This window comes from Bos indicus, chromosome 25 (assembly GCF_029378745.1).
Source record: "Bos indicus isolate NIAB-ARS_2022 breed Sahiwal x Tharparkar chromosome 25, NIAB-ARS_B.indTharparkar_mat_pri_1.0, whole genome shotgun sequence".
NCBI classification, from domain to species: Eukaryota; Metazoa; Chordata; class Mammalia; order Artiodactyla; family Bovidae; genus Bos; species Bos indicus.
In genome coordinates, this window is record NC_091784.1 from 39,722,128 (window position 1) to 39,748,385 (window position 26,258).

A 26,258-nucleotide genomic window follows, 5' to 3' on the forward strand; every position below is an offset into this window, starting at 1 on the left:
CCAGTGTTTCTCATGATGTACTCTGCATATAAGTTAAATAAGCAGGATGACAGTACACAGCTTTGACGTACTCTTTTCCCTATTTGGAACCAGTCTGTTGTTCCATGTCCAGTTCTCTGACCTGCATATAGGTTTCTCAAGAGGCAGGTCAGGTGGTCTGGTATGCCCATCTCTTTCAGAATTTTCCACAGTTTATTGTGATCCACACAGTCAAAGGCTTTAAATTATCAGATAACATACACAATTCAGCCAGAAGTGTCAATGAAGATAAAAGTTTTTAAAAAGTTAAAAGAGTCGGGGAAGATAAAGCAATTCTAATCTCTATGTGTGTAGTAATATGATATCAAAATATACAGAGAGAAAATTGACAGAACTGAAAGGATAACTGGACAAATCCACAGTCAAAATGGGAGATTTTTAGCATGTTTCTTTCAGTAACTGAGAGAGAGCAAACATATACAAACATTTGTATGAATATAGGACATTGGAAGAACATGATCAACAAATTTGATACAATAGACAGGAATATTGCACCTAATATGTTTTCCAAAATTGACCATATTTTGAGGTACAAACAAGTTTCAATTTCCTACACTACTGGTGGTAGTGTAAGTCGGCATAGACAATTTAGGTAGCTGTTTGACATTGTCCACTAAAATTGAGCATATGCTTTCCCTCAGCACTTCTGGAATATACCCAGCTGAAATGAGTATACCAAGATAGATATGCAAGAAAATTCATAACAGTATTATCCAAAATAGCCAAGACTGGAACCAGCCCAAATGTCAAATGTCAACAGAAAAATAAGTAACTTATTCATACATATTCATGTAGTAGGTTACATACAGAGGAAACTGCATAATGCAACATCAACATCATGGGTATATCTCAGATGTGTTATTTGCATGGAAGCCAGAAATGAGAGAATATACACTCAGAAACTGATCTGTGGAGTTAGGCTCCTAATGTGCTAGAAATGTATTTACCAACATTGGTGATGGTCACACAGGTAGGAGCCTTTTGTATGAATCATAAACTTAGTTCTGTATGTTTATATGTGGTGTTTTGGGGAGTATCTTGTCAACCATTGGGATTCACTGTGAGATGATAGGTTTAAAACCAACTTTTTTGCTGGGTGCCCCAGGCTTGTTGTCTGTCTTTTTTTCTGGGCCAGTTCTTCCTGAGAGGAACCTACAATTTCCTGCATGTAGAATCTGAGACTGTCTGCCAGCATTCAAGGGGCCAGTTAACAGAAGGCAGCAGAGTCACTCACTATGACTGTTTCAGGGACGTGCCTTTTCTCTCTTGGCCTGGTGTCTGGTGACTCTCTGTATTGGTGACTCTTCAAAATGGACCTCCACAGGGTGGGTCTTCTGGAATGGCTGAATGAGAAACTTGGCAAATCCTCTCCACAGAATTAACAGTAGAATTAGAATTGTTTAAAATAACCATTTAAAGACTGGAAATGAACAAAGGCATACAATAATTGAGAATATTTTTCAAGGAAATCTGTGATTCTGCAACATGGATTAAGCTGCCTCTGGTCAGCTGCCCTCTGCAGACTGTGGGTTTGATCCTTCTCCACTCCTCTAGATTTCTTGCCTCTGAAAATCTGCTGTTTCCAGAATTTTGTTTAAATCTCTTGCTAGCTATCATTTCCTTTTTTCTTTGTGTCCTAAAAAGAAGGACACTTTTTGCTTTTTCACTTTTTACGAGTTCCTTTACTGTCATTTAAGTGGGGTTTCAAACTCAGTGGTGCTGGTCACTTGGTTTCATTCTGCCAGCCCTCTACAGTGCACTTCTGCAGGCCCTCAGTTCAGTCAGTTGTTAGATACATCAGTCTGCTGTGTAGGTAGCATTGGACTTGAAATCAGACAGGCATTTTGTGTGGGTTTTCTAAGCTAATACAGCTATTTTCTGTAGGCACTATTGTTAACCTTTCTTCAATGATGAGGAAATGGATGCCTAAAGAAGTAAATAATGGCATCATGTAGCTAGTATGTGGGAGAGCTGAGATTGGGATCCAGGCAGTCTGACCTTAGATCCCATTGACTTACCTATTTTAAACTGCTGTCCTTGGCATCACCACAGCCCTGTTACAGGGATGAAATGAGATTGTTGGTTTTATATTGCTATTCAAATTGTTGGGTACCATAAAAGTACATGAGGCATTAACCTTGAGAAAAATAATTGTGCTTTATGAAGGAATTATCAGTTTGTGTTATCCAGTAATTCATATCAAATGTGATCTATCTTCAAGTGAATAAAAGGAGTTAGAGACCTTGAACAGAATTATTACATCTAGATGGCTAGTTGAACTTTGGTTGTGTTTAAAAAGGAAACTAGAAAGCTTAACTTGCTTACTGTCGTAGATGCTAAATGGGTATTTGCATAAATACTCAAGATTTATATGTAAGATGAGCAAACTTTAATATAAAATATTAAGTGAAAATTTAACTGTTTCTGAGTGAGTTTTTTCAGACCTATCAGTTTGAATAAAACAGTGTTTTATATTCCGTTGGAGGAGTAGAGATGAGATGGGAGGCCATGATTTCACTGTTCAGTTGCCAGTCAAGATTTTATCAACAGATTTCTCCAATCTAGTATAAGAAAAAGTTGATAATCTTGATCATAGTAATTGTCAGATTTTCTCTGATGATTGCCAAAATGAATTATTGGCAAAGATCAGCACAGAAAGCTCATTTTAATGCTTAGGTGCATGTGCTGCCTGAGGAGATAAGTTAACACTCCAGTAGCCATGAACTTGGCTTTAGGTTTGACCCTTTTCATGCCAAAGTTGAATTAAAGGACTGAATATGATTATGCCCACCTCCTGATAACAGTGTTCTTTCTCTCTGCCTACTTTTAGACTGGATCAATCTCAGAGATGGACCCATCACCATATCCGACTCCTCTGATGAGGAAGGGGTTCCAATGCTGGTCACCCCAGCTCCTCAGCAACATGATGAGGACCTGGATGATGATGTCATCCTGGCGGAAGTGAGTTTTCTGAAATTTACCATGATGAAATATATTTCAAATTAGTAATTGATTCTTCGGACACTCAGTTTTAATAGAATAGCTGCGAGTACTCTTAGAGCAGTATTTAAATAATGTTGGAGTCACCTGTTCTCTGAAGTTTTGGTAGGATTTTCCCTAAAGGCATTTGGGCTGTTTGTTTTCATGAAGGACCGTTCTTGGAAACTGTTTCAACTTCCTCTGTGGTGATCCACATGTCTGGATTTTCCGTTGCTTTTTATGGTTTTGTTCACTGATACTTTTCAGTGTTTTTTTAATGTATTTAATAGAACTAAACAAAATAGCCTGTTCTTTCTATTTACTCTACTTACTCTGAATCTATGGCTCCTCCAATTTTCCTTTTCTGTTTTAGTGTACTTGTGGGATTTTTTGCCCTTTTTCTTGATTTGATGAGTTAACCATTATTTTCCCTCTTGTCTTCTCTTTGACCCAGTCCTATGAACAACTAACCACTTGTCTGTATAGGGCTTCCCTGGTGACTCAGATGGTAAAGAATCTGCAAGAGATGCAGGTTTGATCCCTGGATTGGGAAGATCCCCTGGAAAAGGAAATGGCTACCCACTCCAGTATTCTTGCCTAGAGAATTCCATGGACTGTCTCTATACATTTGCCTATTCTAGACATTTTATATGAATGGAATCATATACTGTTTGGTCCTTCTTTCATTTAGCACAAGTTTTAATGGTCATCTATGATGTAGCATGAATTGGTACTTCAGTTCCTTTTTTATTGATAATGTTCCGTTGTGTGGCTGTATCACATGTTGTTTCATTGATTGATGGACATTTGAGTTGCTTCTCCTTTTTCACTATTATGAATGATGCTGCTGTGAACATTCATGTGGAAGTTTTCCTGTGGACATATGCCTATAGTTGATTATATAGGTGGGTTTTGCCTAGTGGTTCTACTTAAATTAAGAGACTAAAATTTAGTGAGTGAATTCATCTAATTTTTGTTTATTAACATGACTATTATGCTTTTTTTAGTTCTCTCATAGTGTTTAATATGCTTTACATTTTTACTGCTTTAAAAAATGATCTTTCACTATGTTCCCTGCATCTTTGAGGTTTAGTTTTTATTTATATTGGGGTCATCTGTTCTTGCTGGTGATTTGAAAGGTTTTTATCCTTTTTTTTTTTCAGTTACTGTACTTAGTTTTATAGTTTCAGATGCTGTTCTTACATATGTCCTTACATGTTGATTTATCAGCTTTAAGTGTGTCTTTCAATCCTCAGCTTCACTTATTTCCCCTCCCAACTTTTGATAGTAACTGTATTTCTACAAAACCATGATTTAAAATATGTATATTAAAATAGCTAATTATTTCATCACTCCGTTGTATTCTCGCATCTCTCTTTTCTTATTTCATTCACTCTGTGGTACAGATTTCATCATATGTGCCACTCGTCTACCACTTCTTTTTTCAGTAGTTAGATATCTTTGTGTAGTTTCTGTGCTGTTTGTTTTTTATTACTACTCAACTTTGAATGCGTTTGAAATTTTCCTGGACCGGCTCTTCATTGGCATTTATGTTGGGGAAGGGCTCAGGCACTGTTCATGGCGAGCAGGAATTCTTCCTATGACAGAGGGTGTTGGGGCTGCATGGGGCAGGGAAGTGTGCTTACATGCATGTGTGCACTTGTTTCTTTCTTACTGCCTAGCCGTGATTGCCACCTCCAGAGCAGCCCAGATCAAAGTTCTCTCTGTCCTGCCTCACTGACAGCCTACCTTCAGCAGGGACGTCTGTCTTCATTCAGTCTAACCTCCTCAGAAAATCCTTGGTGCCAAACAGCGTGCAGATTCCCAGTGTTTCAAACAAGGGACTGTTGCTTTTCCCTCTGCAGGCCACACCACTTGCTTTGAAGAACTCTGCCTTTCTGGAGCTTCCTCTGCCTGCCTGAAATCTGGATGTACTTCTCCCACTGCATTTATCAGCTCCTCCTCACATACATTGTGATTTGGGATCACAAATGTGTGCTGGTTTATTCAGAGATCTTCAGTTCTTTGTCTCATTCTCTGTGGACTGGGGTGACTTCAGAAAAGATCAGGGTCAGAGACATATTTATTCTGCTAAATTAAAATTTGGCATTTTACTTCTTAAATTTACAAGTAACACATAGTTGTCTTCTCTATAGAAATTGATACAATACAGAGAAAACTAGTCTCTCTTCACCAGCCCCTCCTGCCCCAGAGATTTCCCAGAGGAACTGTTGTCACCAGTTTGGCATGTATCCTTCCAAATCTTTTTCTTTGAATTCACACGTGTGTGGGTTCATGCATGTATGTATATATTCACTGTATATATACACATATATGCTTTTAGAAATGGGATGTTTATGTTCCATTTTTTTTCAAAGAATAGAAATGTCTGTGTGTGTTTTGTAGCTTTTCTTCACTTAACATTTGTTGGTGAAGTTTCCATGTCATCACATAGAGAACCACCTCTTGGGGTGGGGGTGGGGGAGAGTCGGAGAGTGTTTTGTAAAGCAGATAAATAGTTTACTTAACTGTATGCTTAGGGACAAACTTAAGAATGTCTCTAGTGTTCTCTTTTTATGATGCAATCAGTGTGGCAGTGAATACCCTTATATATGTCCCCTTTGGATACATAAGGGTGTATAGGATTGATATTGAAAAGTGATATTGATAGATTATAAGGATATACATTTTTTTTTAAGTAAGCAATACCAAATTCCTCTCCTAAATTCACCAGGAATGAGTGATAGGAAGTTTTCCCACATCTGTCCCACATTGAACACATCTGTGTTTAATGTTGTCTAACTAAAAAGTTGTTTGCCAGTCTTGGCAAGAGGGTAGAATCTTGTTTTAATTTGCATTTTGCTAAATTACTAATGAGATTTAGATTGTGTTCTTGTGCTTACTGACCATTTCTCACTCCTCTGCTGTGTTGTCATTCTTTCATCATTTTCTCTACTATGCAGTTAACTTTTGTTTTAGTGGTCGCAAGTGAAATTATAATTCAAACTATAAGTCAGGCTTCAATCTCTGAATGGCTGCTTTGATTCTTACAGTTACTATAGTGTGATCAGATTTCAGTATGAAGATAAATTTGAAGAATAGGTCTTATGCGGGAGGGTGTTTTTGTTTCTTACCTGTCCTACCTCAGAAGCTCAATATAATACATAAGAAAGGTATAGACACAGGAAAAAAATTGAATTGTTATTATTAAAATTTCATTTTTTCTTAGACATACAAACCTCAGACATCACGACCCAATCTCATCAAACCAGCTGCCCAATGGCAAGATCTCAAAAGATTGGGAGAAGAAAGGCCTAAAAAATCTAGAGCAGCCTTTGAATCAGATACGAATGGCTATTTTCCCGTGTATAACAGCTCATTGTTTGGTTCTGGGACACAGGATGATTCTGAGGATGACTACAGTGAATTTCTAGATCTTGGGCCTCCTGGAGTTTCTGGATTCATGAAGCCAAGTGGCCAAACAGAAAGAGAACCTAAGCCTGGACCAAGTCACAACCAAGCAACCAATGACTTCATCAACCCCAGATCAGAGCAGAAAGTCATTATCTTAAAAGAAGGTAATCTTTTTCCAGAAGCTGATCCTTTGGACACTCAGAACCAGTCATCTGAAGAGTCAGAGACAGAGCTTTTATCAAACCTCGGAGAATCATCTGATATCCTCGATGACCAGGCCATCGAAGAAGACTGCTGGTTAGACCACTCTTACTTCCAGTCTCTGAACCAGCAGCCCCGTGAGGTACCAAGCCAGGTTGTACCTCAGGAGCGGCGTCCAGAAGCAGAGCTGGGCCCACTGCTGTATCAGCATGAGCCCCGGGGGTCAGCTTTTCCAAGACCGGCGTTTGCAAGACCAGAGCCCCAGCAGGATTGGATTCCAGACCCTGCTTCTCCTCGGCCTGCCCATCCTCTGGGAGAGCTTGAAGACCAACAACTAGCAATAGATGATGAAGAACCAGGCCCAGCATTTCCGCTAGAAGAAACTCGGCAGCCCAATTTGGGAAACCTGTGGGGGCAAGAAGCTTCTGACGTAGACCGGGAACTCATTGCGCTGTTGGTGAAAGAGACAGTAAGTTTTATTTTGATAAGTAAGTAATTATACACACTAAATATATTGTTTCCTTTCATTACTAAAGTGTTGTGTGTGTGGACTCATTTTCCTGATTTCCTAGATTTATAGACTAGAAGAAGAAAAGCTGAAGGTACAAAAATTAAATCAGGATTCCTTAATCTAGCCTGAACCCCCTCAGCACGCCCCTGGGCTTCTCGCCGCAGGTTGTGGGTGCCCTGGTGCTGTCATGAGTGGTCCCTACAGTTTTTAAAAAGGAATTGAGTTAACTCTAAATTCAAACCCTTCAAGCAGGTTTATAAGATGACCTAGAGCTGCACTGTCCAATATGACAGCCTCATTTGGCTGTTTAAATGTCTTAAATGAGACTTCAATTTCATTTCCAGTGGCACCAGTCAGATTTTAAGTGCTCAATAGCCACATGAGTCTGAACAGCCACCATGCTGGGAAACACAGAATAGAGCATTTCTGTCTTTATAACAAGTTGTGTTAGGTACCACTGACCAAGAAAGTGAATGCAGGGCTTTGTGGGCGGCCATCTGCCTTTGAACAGTCTTTTAATCATTCTTCCCTGGGTTTTTTTCATCTGGTCTGCTGGATCGTGTGCTGCTTAAGGGTATATATACACTAGAAAGTGCCATGTTCATCTTTAGGTGCCCTTTGCTTGGGCTGAGATGCTCAGTATTTACTGAAAGAGAGAAAAATGAATACATAGAATGAGGGCAGAGGACCAGGTGGTCTCTAGGGACCTTTTTCCATATTCTGTGTAGACAGATAAATCTGGGCACCTAGTGTGGAATTTTAAGCCAGACACAAACCTGCTTTATAGTCCTTTTCTAGCGTTCAGTCATTTCGTATACTTTTTGCTATCTGATTTTTATTGCGATTTGAAATCATTCTAGGGGTTGACATATAAATAATGTATTTATTCCTTCCTAGGAAGTAAGATTTCCTGATGTAGCAAATGGGTATGTTGAGGAAATAATTCATTTGAAGAATTACTATGATTTGAATGTGTAAGTATATTACCGTGCCTTTTTTTTTATTGCCGTAAAATGTACTTAACGTAAAAATTTGCCATTTTAATCATTTTTAGGGTTTTCTAGATGGCTCAGTGATAAAGAATCTGACTGCCAATGCAGGAGACTCAAGAAACTCGGATTTGATCCCTGGGTTGGGAAGATCCCCTGGAGGAGGGAATGGCAACCCACTCCAGTATTCTTGCCTGGAGACTCCCATGGACAGAGGAGCCTGGTCGGCTGCAATCCATGGGTCCCAGAGAGCTGGACATGACTGAGTGACTTAGCATGCACATGCACAGCCGTTTTTCAGTGTGCAGTGCAGGGGCATTAAGTGTATTTGCATTTTTGCACAGCTGTCACCGCCATCCATTTCCAGAATGTTTTCATCTTCCTAAACTGGAACTCTGTCCCCAGTCCCTCTCCTGAGCCCCTGGCAACCACTGTTTTGCTTTCTGTCTCTGTGAATTTGGCTCCTCTATAGACCTCATGTAGGTGAAATCACACAATATTTGTCCTTTTATGGCTGGCTTGTTTCAGTTAGCATTATGTCTTTTTTAATTATCCTGTTAGAAGAGTTCTAATTTTAATTGTATGCAGACTGTTTTCTGGGTCTTACAATCATGTGTGGTTATAGAATTAAGATGTTTAGTTAATTCTGAGCATTGATACAACATATGTCTTGCTGGGGCTTCCCCAGTGGCTCAGTGCGTAAAGAATCTGCCTGCAGTGCAGGAGATAAAGGAGATGCCGGCTCCATCCCCTGGAGGAGGAAATGGCAACCCACTCCAGTATTCCTGCCTGGGAAATCCTATGGACAGAGGAGCCTGGCGGGCTGTAGTCTGTGGGGTCACAAAGAGTTGGGCAAGTTTCTTTCTGCTTATACTCTTTCACCTCCTTCTAGTCTGCAAAGGTGGAACAGTTGCAAATTTATAAAGAACAATAGATATTTAATTATATTTTTGGCTATTTAATACAGATTATTTTAATTAAACAAGAGTATTCAAAGATTGTATTGTGTACCGTAGAATTCAGCAGGGGTGTGAGTGGGAGCTGGCTGCCCTGACCAAGAGTGAAGGGCCCTCTTTCTGAGATAGCAGCCCAGAGGAGGTGCTTTTTTCTGATTCATACCAAGGCACTGTTGGCGCCATTGGTAGCCCTGTCTGTCCCCTCCACTGAGGGGCAGCCACTGCTTTCAGGTTTTTAAACCAGGTTGGAATCAAGGTTTCATAATGTATTTGTTGACCTTTTTAGCTTCTTGATCTAGTATAGTTCGCTCTTAACTTTTTTTTTGTTACAGATTTTCCCCCCTATAATTTTTGAACATAAAAAGTAGAAAAACTGTAAAATGAATACCCAATATCCACCACCCAGTTTATTATCTGATATTCTGCTATAAGGAATATTTTGCTATTTTCCTCCACTTGCTTGTTTTTTAAATTACTGTAGACATAGAGGTTTTGTATAAGTGGTGTTTTATAAGTAGTTTTTTTTTATAATTATATAAATTAAATAATTTATAATTATTTTTCTTTTTGATAGTGGATTATCCTAAATTTGACCAATAGGAGCTCTTAAATTAATAAACTTTATTTTTAGAGCAGTTTTAAAGTCATGACAAAATTGAACAGAAATGACTACAGTTTTACAGTGAAAACTATCTCCTAGACGTCCACTAAACTAAAAAATAACTAATTTTTTTTAATGTACCTTTTTAGTTCTTGGAATGACAACATACTTTTTTTCAGAGCAAATATAATTTTGGATTTTTAATGAAGTAATGTTAAGTAAAAAATACTTTTCATTGTTGTCTTCATGGTGTTAATGATCACCTTTAATTAAAAATTATTCTATTGAATTTTCCTCTTTGTTAATTTTTCTCCTCTTTGTTATTCTCCTTGTTCATGGTTTCACTAATGTTCTGATAAATGTTATTCTACATTATTCCATATAGTAATTTCCTTTTTTAAAATTATACTCTAGATCCTGAAACCCTAAAGTTAAAGTTTGCAATCAGGGATTATAAATAGATTGATGATGCTTGAAACATATTTCCAAATAGCTTTACAGTGGTCTGTGCTCACTCGCTCAGTTGTGTCTGACTCTTAGTTTTAAAGTAACCCTTTGGAGAAGGCAATGGCAACCCACTCCAGTACTCTTGCCTGGAAAATCCCATGGGCAGAGGAGCCTGGTAGGCTGCAGTCCACCGGGTCACAAAGAGTCGGGCATGACTGAGCGACTTCACTTTCACTCTTCACCGTCACGCATTGGAGAAGGAAATGGCAACCCACTCCAGTGCTCTTGACTGGAGAATCCCAGGGACGGGAGAGCCTGGTGGGCTGCTGTCTGTGGGGTCTCACAGAGTCGGACACGACTGAAGTGACTTAGCAGCAGCAAAGTAACCCTTTAGAAATTTAGTATGCTTTAATGTTTCCCTCTCATTCTGTAGATGAATATATTGTTTTCTAAATACCTACAAGGTTAGTTGTCTGCAGTATCAGTAAAACGTGATCAGATTGACAGATCGTGTGACAATTCTGTCCTCCTTCCTCCTGAGTCTCGCACACATCCTTTTCTCTTGGGACTTATCGACTCTGTCCCTAATGCAAAGTCTTATGAATTCCAGAGGAAAGGGAATGTTCAGTAATTGTATTGAATACTTTGAAACCTACTGTCTGATTTTTTTATATATATAATTTATTAGTTTATTTTTTATTGTACTGGGTCTTTGTTGCTGCATAGGCACTTCCTCTAGTTTGACAAGCGGAGGCTACTCTTCGTTGCAGTGCTTGGGCTTCTCATTGCAGTTACTTCTCGTTGCGGAGCACAGGCTCTCTGGTGCTCAGACTTCAGTAGTTGAGGCGCATGGACTTAGCTGCCCTATGGCACGTGCAGTCTTCCCGGACCAGGGATCACACCCGTATACCCTGCATTGGCAGGCAGATTCTTACCCACTGTACTACCAGGGAAGTCCTACTGTTTGATTTTCCTGACTCAGTTTTCCTTTTGTCCCTGGACTTTTGAGACTGAATTGTTAATTCTCATAACTAACTTAAATGTTAATGTAGGGCTGAAAGGAGGCCCAGAGCAGAGTAGAACGGGCTGATATTTTGTGGGGCTGACTCTCCAACATTCTGTGTCCAGTCTTTGTCACCTTTAATTGTAACCAGCTGGTCATTTTAGCAGGAGAAGCCTGTTACCCAGAGAGCTTCCTGTGATAGTAACCTGCTCTCTTTAACTAGGACTTTACTCACATATGATGCAACTTAAATTGGATCAAGGCAGCAACAACTACTAAAGAACAAAAGCTAGAAATATTAGCCTGGCTTACTTAGTGGGAGTGCTTTCTCAAAACCCTTTAGCTTGTCAAGTCACATCAAGCATGGAATAATATCAGTAGGTGGGCAGATCTGAGTTCTGACAAGCCTCCCGCTGCCTTTGCCCCAGGCTGTAAATATTAATGTATTTGGTTGTAGCATATATCTGTAGAAAGGAAACTCTGTTCTTAATTATCTGTGCCACTGAATATCATTTAATTCCAGGAAAGTTGTGTTTGTGAGCGTAGAGGAGATTTTAAAATGGAAATCAATTTTGACAGTTCAAAGTGAGAGCCTCTGATACCCGACTGGTGGAATTCCACATCTTGCATCATGTTGATATAAGTTTTTCATAGTGTTGAAAATACAAAATGAATTGAGATGGTTCTCAATTTTCTTTTCTAAGAAAAGAACCTCTAAAATAGGTTTAGAAAATGCATTTAAAAAAATATAAAAATAGAAATTTTTAAAGGATGAGATTTTAAAAACTAGAAACAGGAGTTTTAATACTTTCTTCCAAGATCATCTTGCATACACCCCATTTGAGCCACCTGGCTTCATTCATGCATGGCTGTTCTATCAAAGAAGATTCTTGTTTATTTGACCTTTTTATCCTTCCCCAAATTCCTAGTTTTTGCCCGTTTGTTGGCCTTTGATAGCCGCACTTATCTGAACATTACAAACAAGTAAGGTTGAAATGGAGGAGCTCTTCCACACCTGGTTTATAATATATCCAGGTGTGCATGAGAAAGGGATTGTTTGGAACTCCATGCCTTTCTCCACAAATACTGAGTTCTTCATGGTGACTGATTCTCAGCTACCCTTCAGAGATTGTATAACCTGTGGTGCTCATCAGTTTGTACTGGAACAAAGAGTCACCACCAGTGGCCATGGTTTTAAAGGGCAATGTGCTCAGAATTCTTGAGGAGGGTGTCTCCCCTTGCTACTGCTGTAAAATGAGACAGGGGTTTTTCCTCTCAAGCCTTCTGGCGTGTGTTCCAGAGAATAGGTGTGGTGATAGGAAGAGAGCTTACCAAGAAGGTGCATGTGGGGTTCCTGCAAGTGATGATGAAGAAAAGGTTGAGGGGTGCTTGACCGGTCCTGGAGCAGGAGAAGGAGGGTGCATTGCCGTTGGGCCAGTGCTGAGGGTCCTGAGGGGGTTTGCGCAAGAGGCACGCCTCCCCAGTTTTCAGTCCCTGAACACTGGTGCCTGGTGAGAAGAGGAGCGGGAGGTGACCACTTTCTCTCTGACTTCTTTCTGCTGGACCTGTCTTAATTAGAGGCTGTATTCCTGACACTGGACGGGAGAAGACCTGGGGAGAGTCATGGTGGGGCGCCTTCGAGGCAGTCTGCAGGAGAAAGAAAGAAAGCCGGAGTGGAGGGAAAGCCCCGCTTGCCCTCTGACTGGCAGCTTTCTTGCTGCTGAAGTGGCTCATGCCGCACACCCCAGCTGTCCTTGTCACTGTGGAATATCCCAAGAGCACAGAGTGTTGCTGCCTGTGGTTTTTATAGGCTGAAGGGCCTTGCTAGTTAAATTTGTAAATCTGGGCAGTGATACATCTTATGGGTTATTTTATTCTCTTTATCCTTGCTTTTGAAAGATTTCATGGTAGTGATTAAAAAGACAAGGCTGTGATTTTGGAATGGAGAGAGTTTTTTCTTAAGCAAACATGGTCTGTTCCTTCAGCCATACAGCAAACTGAGCATCCCTCAAATCGTCATGGGGATTTATTTACTATAGGGTTAAAAAAAAGTATTAATGAATTAGCACAGGTCTTTTATGTTCCGTTTATCAACTCTTAGAAAATTATTTTTAATTGTGAATGTGAATACAGACTTTTCCCCCATCCCTTATTTGTTAATAGTTTTCCTGACAAATGATAGATACTTTCATCTAAATTCTCCAGTTCCATACAGTTCAACCAGTAAGAACTAACAGAAATTTCAGAGGAGTTTACCTTTATCGGTGTGTTTATTGCTTTTCACATTAGCAAGTAAAAATAGAAATTCAGTGTAACGTGTTATTTGTTCATTTGTTTTTCTGATCTGCAAATATTTTCATTTCCTGATAGGTCAATTACAGTGTGAGTAGAGATTTTATTTTCATACATTATGTTTGAATCAGTGAGCAAGTGTGGCATTTGGAAGCAGAGTGACAGTAACATCATTTATTTTTACAGACTTTGTAATTTTCTTCTGGAAAATCCAGATTATCCAAAGAGAGAAGACAGAGTCCTTATGAATCCCAGTAGCAGCCTGCTCGCCAGCCAGGATGAGATGAAGGCAAGTGGTGCTCTTGCTTTGCAGTGTCTACTTGGAAATTCTCTCCTCTTTTCATCATTTTTAAGGGAATAAAGTGCTTTGTCAAGATGCATTTTTTTAAGACTATCCAGGAAAGTAGGTTTTTCAGAATACATATTTTAGTGGGATTTCCCCCTGAGTCACCTTGAGTTCTGTATTTGACTTCTTTTGTTGTAATTCCATCTTCCCTTGAAAGTGGGAAGATGGAATTTAATTCCCTACAAAGAATTAAACAAATCCTCCATATCTTTAATGCTACGAAGCAAGTTCCTAACATGAATCAAGAATTGGCCAGGACTCTTTGTATCATCTTAGGGTTTAACATTTTATTAAGAAATTTTCAAACACACAGTGAAGCCAAAAGAACTTTCTATTGGTTTCCTGTATACATACCAGCCAGTACTATTAAAAGTTAACACTTTACTGTGTCCAGTTTGTCCCATATCCATCCCTCTGTCCATCAGCGCATCCCTCTTATATTTTATCATAACCCACTTCAGAGCAAATTGCGAAAACATCAGTACTCTGCCGCATAAATACTTCAGCATGCAGATTGTTGCCTAGAGTTTAATATCTGTTTTTCTTTGTGAGTAAGATTTATATACAGTGCATACACCTGTGTAACCAAATCCTGTGTCAAGATATAAACAGTTTGGTTTTTAAAAATCTTAATCATTGTCTTCATGTGTGGTCCAGACCAGCATTTAGTATGTTCAGTGGTTGAAGGAAAGTATGGTTCAGAACTGCTTCACTGGTCTCTATTGCACCATCCTTCCACTTCCCACAAATTCTTTTTGACTGTTTCTTTCATGTATGGTTATTACTCATTTTATTGCTCTTCATTTTATTGCACTTTACAGACGTTACAGTTTTTGTTTTCACAGATTGAAGGTTTGTGGCAACCCTGCCTTGAGCAAATCTGTCAGTGCCGTTTTCCCAACAGCTTTTGTTCACTTCATATCTCTGTTACATTTTGGTAATTCTCACGGTATTTCTGACTTTTTTATTATTATTGCATTTGTTATGATAATCTGTGATCAGTGACCTTTGATGTTACTATTGCAAAAAGATTGATTTGCTGAAAGCTCCAATAATGGTTAGCATTTTTCGGCAATAAATTATAGAATTAATTGAGATATGTGCATTTTTTTTAAGACATACACTGTTGCACACTTACTAGACTACAGTATGGTGTAATTTTAACTTTTCTAAAAGTTGGGAAACCAATTTGTGTGACTTGCTTTATTGTGATACTAACTTCATTGCAGTGGCCTGAGACCAAACCTCCAGTATTCCTGAAGTATGTCTGTATTTTGTAGCTGGGGAAAAAAAACCTCAGTTTTTTCTAAACAATTTGTGAAAAGAAAATGGCTAAAAACTTGTGTTCAAACCCCCGACTATACTTTTTCATAGTTCCAACTAGCAAAACTAGTCTCCAGACTCCAGACAGCTTGTTTAACCTCTCTGAATATCATTTCTTCATCTTTGCTCAGGGCTGGTATCCTCCTTTAGAGTAATTAGTACAAGTCAGATTATTCTGTTCTTCAGTAAGTAATTCTTCAAATGATTTCCCTCTAGAAATACACTGTCTGGCCACTAATGTTGTGCCTCTCTCTCGTTTCAGTTGCCTACAGTAGACTTTTTTGACTATTCTAAATTAGCTCCTCTTGACCAGCACTGCTTCATCCAAGCTGCCGACCTCCTGATGGCCGACTTCAAAATGCTTAGCAGTCAGGACATCAAGTGGGCCCTGCACGAGCTCAAAGGACACTATGCAATCACCCGAAAGGTGCTCTCCTTGGTCTTCTGGTGGGGCACACCTCTTGACTGCTTCTTCCCGTGATAACAGGATGAAGAGTTCAGCTTGCAGAAGTTGGGCTGGTTTATGATGGCAAAGAGCTAAGGAGTTTGTCAGGGTGAATATATGTAGACAAAGGGTTTGCTGATCAGAAGGAACTGAATGAAAAGAAACACAGATTCGAAGCAGGAAAGTTCTGGTATGACCATAAGGACATGAATTTCCCCATGGAATGTGGAGTGGAAGCGTGTGTTCCCCTGCTGTTCCTCCCTGGTGTGCTTTCTGTCTTGGGGCTAGTCCCACGACCCTCCTCGAGATGCCTCAGTTACCAGTTAACGTGAGGCAGAGTGTAAAGGGCCAGAAGCCCAGTACTGCCCAGGGAGTGGTGGTTTGCTTCAGAAGAGAGTGGGCAACTCCTGAAAGCTCTCAAGGTTTTCTTTCTTTCTTTCTAGACTCTAAATAAAGATTCCACTTAAGGGCCTCTTCCAGATCTTAGAAAGGTGCTGGTCGCTAGTGAGTAGCAGGCATGCTCCATTTAGTGCAGCCCACTGTACAGGCCCTTTGACAACAGCCAGGACGGAAGAGCAGCGCCAGCAGGTCCTTGACCTGTTCCTCTTCTCTCCTGCCTTTAAATCGGTTTCTCTTGCTGAAGTTCTGGTGACTCTTAGCAAACAGTGTGCTTTTCTTTCCAGAAGACAAGCAAATGTGGAGTTACTTTACTTGTTAAAACACCCACTGGGTCTTAACCTGAAAGAAGGTGAACATCAGTGAATGTGCTGAGTCTAGGCCCCTTCCACCTCTACCTTGATAAGATCCAGGCATCTGTCAGCAAACTCCTAATTACAGGTTCATTTTAGTTAAAAATACTCTGAAGGGATTACAGAAATAATGCCTTCTATTTCTGATAGATAATGCCTTCTCATTTCCCCTGCTAAAGAGGGAATGTCTGTACTGTCATTCAAAAATGAATGCGCTTCCCCCCTCCAAATTAATGACCTTGAGAAAGAAGGGACTCTTTCATCTTTAGGGCCCTGTGTGGCATCTTTATTGATCCTGTGGTGCCTCACACATTTTCTGAGCTCCCAGGAAGCCCAGATGAAAAGCAAAAGTGTAGCAGCAGGAGACAGCTCCCGTGGTCTGGAGGTGGGATAGTCCTCATTAGAAATGTCCCTGCCTACATCCTGAGGTCAGTAAAAGTGACTTCGCTAGCAGATGCTTCTCCACATTGAAGGTCTGATCATCCCCCAGCTTGTCGTTATTTGGGTGGAAATGGGAGAGTTTTATGGCTCATTTCTTGTTCATAGCTTCCATATCCTTTTCCTCATTTGTCTGGCCCTTTATATTTTTTGTGGTGTCTGTTTGGGCAGTTAATCTAAGATTTTACAGGATTTTGAAGAGATGGGTTGGGCTACTTGAATGAACATCAGGTATTTAAGGGGAAATAATGTTTGACAAAAGCTAAAATCTGATGTGCCCTTTTAGAACGTCTCCCTGTTGTACACACAGGGTGCACAAGACTTGTGCCTTGTAGGAGGTCATACTCACACGGGCAGGGAGGCAGAAAACACACCCTGAGGGGCTTCCTTGCCACTGCAGTAGCTGTCCTCTCTGCACCACTCCCCAAACATGGTGACAGCTTAGAGAAGGCATGCTGACTAAGGCAGGGTCAGTTCTCCACAGATTGCTGGTTTTTCCCTGTTTACTGTAAACATCAGGCATACAGAAGTAGAGCTGGTATTGTGACACGCCCCTGCATACTGTCACTCCCCTTCTGCAGTTGCCAGCTCCTGCCCAGACTTGTATTTCCACCCCTACCTGCCTACCCCTACCTGAAGTAAATTCTAGGCTTCATTTCATTTTTTTCATCCATAAAGTATTTCAGTATTAATTTTTAAAAGATAAAGGCAAAGACAAAGTATTTTAAAATCTAATCAAAATACCATTATCACACCTTAAAAATTAACATTATCAGATGTCCAGTCAGCATTCAGATTTCTCTGAATATGTCATAAATCTTTAAGCAGCTTGTTTGGTCACAGAATTCCAAGTAAAATATGTTTATTGCGTGTGGTTGGTGAGTTCTTCAATCTCTGCAAGCTCTCTTTGTCCTTTGTTTTTCCTTACTGCTTATTTGTTTGGGTTGTTTTATCTTACAGGCTTCCACAGTTTGAGTTTTTCTGACTACACCCCTGCATTATAAATAAACAGTTCGTCTGTTTCCTATAAATTGGTTACATCCAGAATCTTGATCAAACTTAGATATGATTTCTCGCTTGTATTTTAATTCTGGTTCTGCCACTTGTTGGTCTTAAACTTGCAGAACTTCATGCCCACTGCTTTCTCCATGCCTGCCTTGTGACTGTCATCTTGGGATTTCCTTCACCTTGCCTTTTGACAAAGATAAATTTTCTTTACTTTGTTGAGTTCACCAAAAAGTTCATTCAGGTATTCGTGTACCATCTTACGGAAAAGCATGAACCAACTCTTTGGCCAGCCCGGAGATCCTGACCACTCTCTGTGTCTTGCTTTACACACTCACACTTGACTGATGGTTCGAGTAGATTGAAAATTTCCCCTCCTGCCACAGGTGTGACTACCTCTTTCTTTTAGGCAGTTTGCCGAGTGCCTGCCATCGTCACACGTTGGGAATGTCACAGTGGACATACAGGTTTCTTCCCTCAGAAACTTAATGCTGGTGTACAGGGCCATCTTGTTTAACCCATCCTTTAACTTCTGTTGTGTGAGGTGGTCATTCTCAGGGTCTTACCCAGGCTTCTTAGGTTTCTCCCTCCGTGTACTTGAATGGTCACCTTTATCTCCATACAGGTAACATATCTCTGTCTCTGGAGTTGACCTTTCCACCAGGCTCCACAGAGGAGTCTCTGTCTACTTCTCAGCTTTTACGTCATCAGATGCCAGTTGTTGTGTTTTTAGGTCATCCCTTAAAAGAAGTTTGGCTGCTGTCACAGATGCCCTGAAAATTGTAACCAGCCTGAATCCTTGATTGTTAAAACTAATACTTTGGGAATTTGATTTGCGAGTTACCTCATTTATAAAATGCAAGTCATAGTAACTTGTCTTGTTCCCTCTCCTGGGTTTTAGAGAATAGCCTTAGTTGAAGGGCGGGGTATTTGCCTGTAGATAAAATGTGGTATCAATTAGTCTTGGAGTTGAGTACAGACATTGGTGCCTAAGAATTTGTGGGGAATACCTTGTATAGTGGGAATTCCAGAAAGAAAGGAAGCCAGGGAGGAGGCACTCCAGCTGTGGCGGACACTGATCAGGGATGTAGAGAGGTGGCAAGATGAAACTCAGTGGAGTTGCACTGAGTCTGACTGAGGACACAGTGACGCCAAAGAGAGGAGCTGTAGTTCCAAAAGTGGCCTGAGTCCTGTCCTCGCTTTAATTAAGGTTTGCCCTTCTCTGTAGCCTTGCTTCCCTCTACTGTGAAATAAATAATAACCTCCCTTAGAGGATTGCAGTGAGAATTAAATGGGCTTAAGTTAAGGACTTGAAAGGGCTGCATGCAGTGCCTAGCTTATAGGAGGTGCATACAGCAAATGTCAATTCCCTTTTGATTCCCACACTGAGGAGCTTTGAAAAGGAAGGGAGATAGGAGTTAGGTTAAGATGCAGGGCTGATCCTCTCTTAAAATACTTGTTTTGTTACCATTTTACCACAGGGATGCATAGCTGTTTAAGATAAACAGGTTCAGAATATGATTTATTAGCAACATTCCTATAACACATGCACATCCCTGTAACCTTTTATTTACCAAATAAGTGTTAGATCCAGATTGTGCATGTTGCTGAAGGTACACTATGAGCTGTTGTAACAGTCCCTGTCCTAGAGGCTCAGAGTTCAGGGGAGGAAACAACATGAAACAGATCACAAATAAGTATGTAATTACAACTGTGATAACTATTCCGAAAGAGTATATAACTAGAGGGTGGTCTGAGAGGCTCCAGGAGGGCCTCTCTGAGCAAGTGACATTGAACCACACCCCTAAGTGTTGCATAAGCAGGAGGGCAGTAGGGAGGGAGGGCAGGGCGTGAAAGACAGGGGTGTCATTTCCTGGGATGGGGATTCCCATAGAAGAGCTAATTTGGAGGGAAAGATAGTGAATTCTGTCCGGGAAATGCTGAACTGCCAGCATGCTGCTGGGTGGGCCTCAGATATCTGAATAAAAACAATTCATTGAGTGGCTGAATGGACCAAAAGTGGGGGAAATAACGGACTGGAGAAGGGATTTTGAGATTTTTCAGCATATAGAAAGTGACCTCACCAGCCTGGACGAGGTGCACCTGAAGAGACTGTCAGGTGAGAAGAGAGCCAGGGCTGCCTGGAAGACCCCCCACGTGGAAACACGAGGCAGAGGGGCAGGCCGCAAGGAGGAGGTCAGGAGAGCGGGGCAGGCCGCGTGGCATCACCCCTGGGCTCCAGGGGGGCGAGGGCCGAAGCCGAGGCCCTGGACTGGGCCCTGTGTTAGGGAGGTGAGCAAGTGGAGAGGTGCGGTAGAGGCCAGGGCAGAGGGGGCTGGCGCTCCTGGGAGGCGAGGTGATGTCATGTGCAGGTGGCTTTTTGATAAGCTTGGCTACAAACAAGGGAAGAAAGCAGAGCTGGTAGTTGGAAGAGGAAAGAGGTCTGAGAGGAAAGGTTTTCTTTTAAGATAGCAGAGACTTGATCACCTTTAAATGCCAATTGGAAAGATATAAAAAGAGGGAGAAGCTAAAGCTGTGGAAGAGAAGGGAGTATCTCTGGCATAAGCATTTTGCATTCCAGTACAAAGTGGGGAAGTGAGTGAGAGCAGCAAGAACGTGGGGGGATGGAGGCGGGATTGTTGCCCACAGAAGCACCAGGTGATGTGGTGCCTGTGGAGTGGGACCTGTAGCCGTTGGTTACGTGGTTTAACCTGTGCTTACTCATGGACACCTTCCGTAGTTTGTTTTCTCACGCACCTCTTTATCAGTCAGCATCTTGGTTCTGCCATTACAGCAGTTGTTGAAAGAGAAAATGAAGTCACGAAATGCTACCTGCTTATTTTGCCACTACCTTTTCTGGTAAGCCATATAGGGAAGGTAGCTGAAACTGAGTCAACGATATTTGGGATTGCCTGTGTTTCACCTATTCTTGTGTCCCATTTACAGCAGTAACCTTTCCCTTTCTCAATTTTTAGGCCTTTTCTGACGCCATTAAAAAATGGCAGGAGCTATCGCCAGAAACCAGTGGAAAAAGAAAAAAGAGAAAAGAAATGAATCAGTATTCTTACATAGATTTCAAATTTGAACAAGGTAATGGCCAAATGTGACTGTTAATGATGGTGAGCGGTTCCCTCCCACACAACCCAAAGGGGCCTCGTGGTGTGGCTGCCTGGAGTGCCCTGTCACAGCAGTCTGAGGAGTGTCACTGATGTGACTGCTTTGCTGGCACGGCAGTGTTCTTAGAAAGTGGCTGCATTTGTCGTCTTCCTTCTGCTTAGGATACACCATGAAAGGAAAATTGTGTGCAGTGTTAGAGATTTGTGTGTAGGGACATTTTTAAGCTTGAGGGGAAAATGGGTCTTGAAGGTTTGACAAGAATTAACCTTATGACTACTTGGTAAAAAGTGGACCAGTGTTTGTTAGCTTACTGCAGAGGAGTCCCGTACATACCTAAGAGGGTGGGTTCTGCACAGCAAAAGCCACACAGCTCTTAGGTTGCCACTTAAACTGTTTAAAGTTCTGTTACTCATATTGATGAAATAACTGCTGAAAGCTCTTTCGAAGAGGTTACTTCGGTCTAATTCCCCTCCTCACTGCCACCCTCCCAAAGGTAAACTTGCTGAATTTGGCAACAGACTTAATCTCAGTTGCTTGTGTCCAAGAAGAGTACACTTCAACTTTTCCTGTGGAGTATTTCATAAATGTTTCCCTTTTCTCCTATTTGTCTTTCTGTTACACCTGTAATTAATTTCATAACTTCAAGTGTATCTAAATGGAAAATCCATGAGATAGCTACAGAGTTGGAAAGTATTTGAATTTCTGAACTCTTTAGGATCTAAAACAAAATGTCCTAAGTTCTGACTTCTGAGGTCACCAAGCTGCTCTGTGAAGCAGTGCTCTCCAGACACGATGTTCTCACAGATCTGTGGCAGAATGAAAGTGAGGACAGTGTAAAGGCAGTTTTTCATTGTGTGTGTGTGTGTGTGTGTGTGTGTGTGTGAAGTCGCTCAGTCGTGTCCGACTCTGTGCGACCCCATGGACTGTAGCCCACCAGGCTCCTCTCTGTGCGACCCCATGGACTGTAGCCCACCAGGCTCCTCTGTCCGTGGGATTCTACTGGAGTGGGTTGCCATTTCCTTCTCCAGGGGATCTTCCTGACCCGGGGATTGAACCCAGGTCTCCTGCATTGTAGGCAGGCGCTTTACCTTTTGAGCCACCAGGCAACCCTGTTTAGACTAGGCACGCCTAACTAGGCACACTAACACACAGTCATTCAGTACTTGTTTCTTACGTTCAGTGGTAGAGAAAAGGAAGTATCACGTCACAAGGTGGTCTACTCCCTTCTTGGTTAGCTGTGTCTTGTAGAAAGTTCTTCCTTTATATCACACCAGGAATGTGCCTCCTGAGGTTTTCTGACATGGTTATAGTTCTTGCCGCTGAAAGGATTTAAAATCTGTTGCCTCTTCATCTTCCCAGTTGCGCTTCTTTCTGTCTTTCTCTAACTTGTCTTTATCTCTTTGAGAGGTTGGGTGTACAAGGCTGGACAGAGTACTCCAAATGAGGTCTGCTGTTTTGAGGCAGCAGCTGGGATTTAGGTTCTATAATTTCAGCCATACAGCCTGAGAACACCTTAACTTCTTAAAATCAAACTATGTCCTGCCACTGACTCACATTAAACCTTCATCTTCTTACCCACCTTGCTGTTTAAGTCACAGACCTCTCAGTTTTGATGCATTTGATATTTTTCACTGAACATTACCTCATTAGTTTCAGCCCATTCTTTCAGGTATACCTCTGAATTTTTTTATTTTTTTTTTTTAATCACACTGCACAATATGTGAGATCCTAGTTCCTGGAGCAGTGATCAGACCTGTGCCTCTGGCAGTGAAAGTGCAGAGTCTTAAGCAGGGGACCACCAAGGAAGTCCCAAGATTCTGAGTCTTAACTTGGTCTTACCAAGATAATCTTTAAGGACACTGAAAGTTTGGAAATAGAAAATACACTTGATTTACATTCATATCTATGACTTGCAGTCTTTTTTTTAAAGGGGGTTTATAAGTACATAAGCTTAGACTCATTCATTGGTTCCAGGAATCCTATTCTTTACCTTTTCAACTGTTTTCCATCCAAGCAGTACTGTTTGAGCTGTACATCAGCTGGCAAAGAGAGAGACCAGATTCTCCCTCCAGTGTCCTTTTTCATTGTATATGAGCTGACCACCACATAGCCTCTCATGAGGAGTACGGATAGAACTTGGATGGAAACGGAACATCAGTAAAAATGCAGCATGTCCCCTCTAGCAAGGCTGACAGAAAAAAGATGCAAATTGGAGTTACTCTTTATAGGGTAACTTACTCTTCATAGGGGCTTTCACTGTAGACCCTACAAACATCCAAGGAGGAATATGTGGACGTCTTTACATACGTAATTTTGACAGCCTAGATGAAATGGACCGTTTCCTCAAAAAACAAACTACCAATAAACTTACCTATATAAAATAGATAATTTGAATAACCGTATAGCTGTTCAGGAAATTGAATTCGCAGTTTTAAATCTTTAAAAAGATCTCCAGCCCCACTTGGTTTCACTGGAAAATTCTTCCAAAACTGCTCCTAAGCAGATGACATGATTGTAGATACATATAGCTCCAGGGAAGTTCAGTAAGGTTGCAGGGTATAAGATCAGCCTACAAAAACCAGTGTAGCTTTATGCTAGCAGTGAGCATATGGACATCAAGATTGAAGTACAATACCATTTAAAGTCATTTTGAAAAAACTTAATACTTAGGTGTGAATCTGACAAAACATGTATGGGACTTGAGATGAGAACTACAAAACACTGAAGAAAAAAAATCAAAGAAGATATACATACATGAAGACATGTACTATGTTCATGGGTTGAAAGACTCAATGAAGATATAAATCCTCTCCAAATTAATACCCATGCCTAGTGTGATTTCTGTCAAAATCCCAGCAAGATTTTTTGTTGCAGATACAAGCAAGGTATCCTAAAATTATCCTGAAGTTTATATGGAGAGACAGGGTACTAGAATAGCTAAACTAATCTTTTAAAAGAAGAGTAAAGTGGGAGAAATCAGTCTGCTGGATTTCAGAACTTACTCCATAACTACAGTGATTAAGACCAGGTGGTCTTGGCAGAAATATAGTCAGATAGATGGAACAGAACAGAGAACCAAAAACTGGTTTTCTAAATAGTCAATGAAAAAATGTTTTTTAGTTTTTTAAAAGTAGAGTGAACAAGAGGAAAGCAGAAAAATTAAAAAATGTATCAGGGTATAGAGATTACCAAAAAAACAGGCTTTTGTGAGTAAATAGAAAATCTGGATGGAATGGATAGTTTTCTAGAAAAATGTACATTACTAAATCAACCAAAGAAATACAAAACCTAAATAAGACCAGTTGTAAAATCTGACATTCGTCATTTTCTTAGCTTGTGTTCTAAGTGTTATTTATTACAAGTCTGGGTACTGCATTTTCAAAATAAAAAAATTTTAAAACATAAATTTGCACCTACCAGGACGGCTCAGATTAAACACTAATGACATTGCTGGCAGAGGGCGAGTGTAAATTGGAACAAGCACTGCAGAACACTAACTCTGTTTTCTAAAGCTGATCCAGCAGTTCTGCTCCTCCTGTGTGCGCTGCTGAACTGCAGACACAGGTATAGCAGCTCTGGATGATAACCCCAAACCGTCAACCCCCCATCCTCAGTAGGAAGCACATCATGAATTGCGGTGTATACCACACTGCTGTACGGACAGGATAGGGGAGCTCTTCCAGTTGGATCATAATGAGGGATGGCTATGGAGAGGAAGAATGTCAGAAAGTGCATGGAATGGTGGGAATGGTTAGGAGCCCAGTTTTCCCAAAAAGAACGTTATGGGAAAGTCATGTAACTTAACATCCTGATAGGAATAAGTGGGGGACCAGGCCACATAAGACTGGGATGGCTGTCTGGATTCCTAGCAAAACAGTTGTCTGCATGATTTTGCATTGTCACGTATCTTCTAGGTGACAAAAAAATAGAGAAGAGGATGTTCTTTCTGGAAAATAAGCGGCGACATTGTAGGTCCTATGACCGGCGTGCCCTCCTTCCAGCTGTGCAGCAGGAGCAGGAGTTCTACGAGCAGAAAATCAAAGAGATGGCAGAGGTAGGAAGATGTGTTTGTATGTGTATCTAGGATCTGATTTGCTGGTGGGGCTCAGTGTAAAGCTGTCTTTGAAGATTTGCCTTTTCTTTTAAGTGATTAATGAATAAGCCATGAAGTTTTTAAAAGGAAAACAAAGCTAGGTTTTGTAGTAATACTGACTAAAATTCATAGTTTCACAAATCAGATTTACGTTATTTTAATTGGCACTTAGTAAACACATCTGTTTCACCTTTTTCGCCCTCTACTGGGAGAGGAATAAACAGATTCCATTTAGCTCTTTAATTCTTCCAAAAGGGAAAGTCAAAGTCAGTCAGTCATGTCTGACTCTGCGACCCCATGGACTATATAGTCCATTGAATTCTCCAGGCCAGAAATGTACTGTCAAATGTGCAAGTCAGCTGGAAGATACAAATTTGGTTTTTTAATACAGACAGACCTCAGAGACATTGTGGGTTCAGTTGCAGGCCAGTAAAGTGAATATCGTAGTGAAGCTCATCATAAGAATGCTTTGGCCTCCCAGTGTGTAGGAGAGTCATGTTTACACTACAGTGTAGTCTAGTAAGTGTGCAATAGTGCTGTGTCTAAAAACCAGTGTCCAAGCCTTAATTAAGAAATGCTTTATTGCTAAAAAATGCTAACCATCATCTGTGTTTTCAGCAAGTCATAATCTTTTCGCTGGTGGGGAGGGGATGGTCTTGCCTCAGTTTTGGTGGCTTCTCACTGATAAGAGTGGTGCTTGCTGAGAGTGAAGGTAGCTGTCCACATCTCTTAAGGTGTGGCAAAATGCAGCTTGCCAAATGGGTCGATATTCTTCCTTTCGTGAGTGATTTCTCTGTAATGCGCTGTGCTGTTTGATAACATTCTACCCACAGCTTTCAAACATGGAGTCAGTCGCCTCAAATCCTGCTGCTGCCTGATCAACTAAGTTTGTGCGATTTTCTAAATCCTTTGTTGTCATTTCAGCAATCTTCATAGTATCTTCACCAGTAATTTCCATCTCAAGAAACTGCTTCTTTCTTTTTTCTTTTGGTTCATCTGTAAAAAGCAGCTCCTTATACTTGAAGGTTTTATTCATGAGATTGCAGCTGTTTGATTCTCTTACTGTTTATACCACACATGCAATTAATTTATTCTTTAAAGTCAGCCATGCGAGTTGGGATCAGCTTCTTCCAAACTCCTGTTAATGTTGGTATTTTCATGTCTTCCCATAGATTACAAATGTTTTTTTTATTGCACGTGGAATGGTGAATCCCTTCCAGAAGTTTTCAGTTGACTTTGCCCCAGATTCATCATAGGAATCACTATGGCTTATAAACCTTACAAAATGCATTTCTTAATAAGTCTCGAAA

General features: G+C 40.7%; 1 protein-coding gene across 6 annotated transcripts in view; it reads left to right on the forward strand.

Moving 5' to 3' along the window:
* Positions 1–26,258, forward strand: part of RNF216 (ring finger protein 216) — a 120,634-nt gene that overhangs the window by 12,645 nt on the left and 81,731 nt on the right. For 5 of the 6 annotated variants that reach the window (XR_011564141.1, XM_019987622.2, XM_070780247.1 and 2 more), the window contains 7 exons: positions 2,870–3,000; positions 6,248–7,102; positions 8,042–8,118; positions 13,619–13,721; positions 15,364–15,528; positions 20,714–20,828; positions 24,770–24,909. Coding sequence is in view for 5 of the 6 variants with exons in the window: in XM_019987622.2 (XP_019843181.1) it covers positions 2,870–3,000; positions 6,248–7,102; positions 8,042–8,118; positions 13,619–13,721; positions 15,364–15,528; positions 20,714–20,828; positions 24,770–24,909 (1,586 nt within the window). In the remaining variant the exon portion in view is untranslated. The remainder of the gene's footprint in view (positions 1–2,869; positions 3,001–6,247; positions 7,103–8,041; positions 8,119–13,618; positions 13,722–15,363; positions 15,529–20,713; positions 20,829–24,769; positions 24,910–26,258) is intronic. The other variant, XM_019987624.2, reaches the window with a different exon arrangement.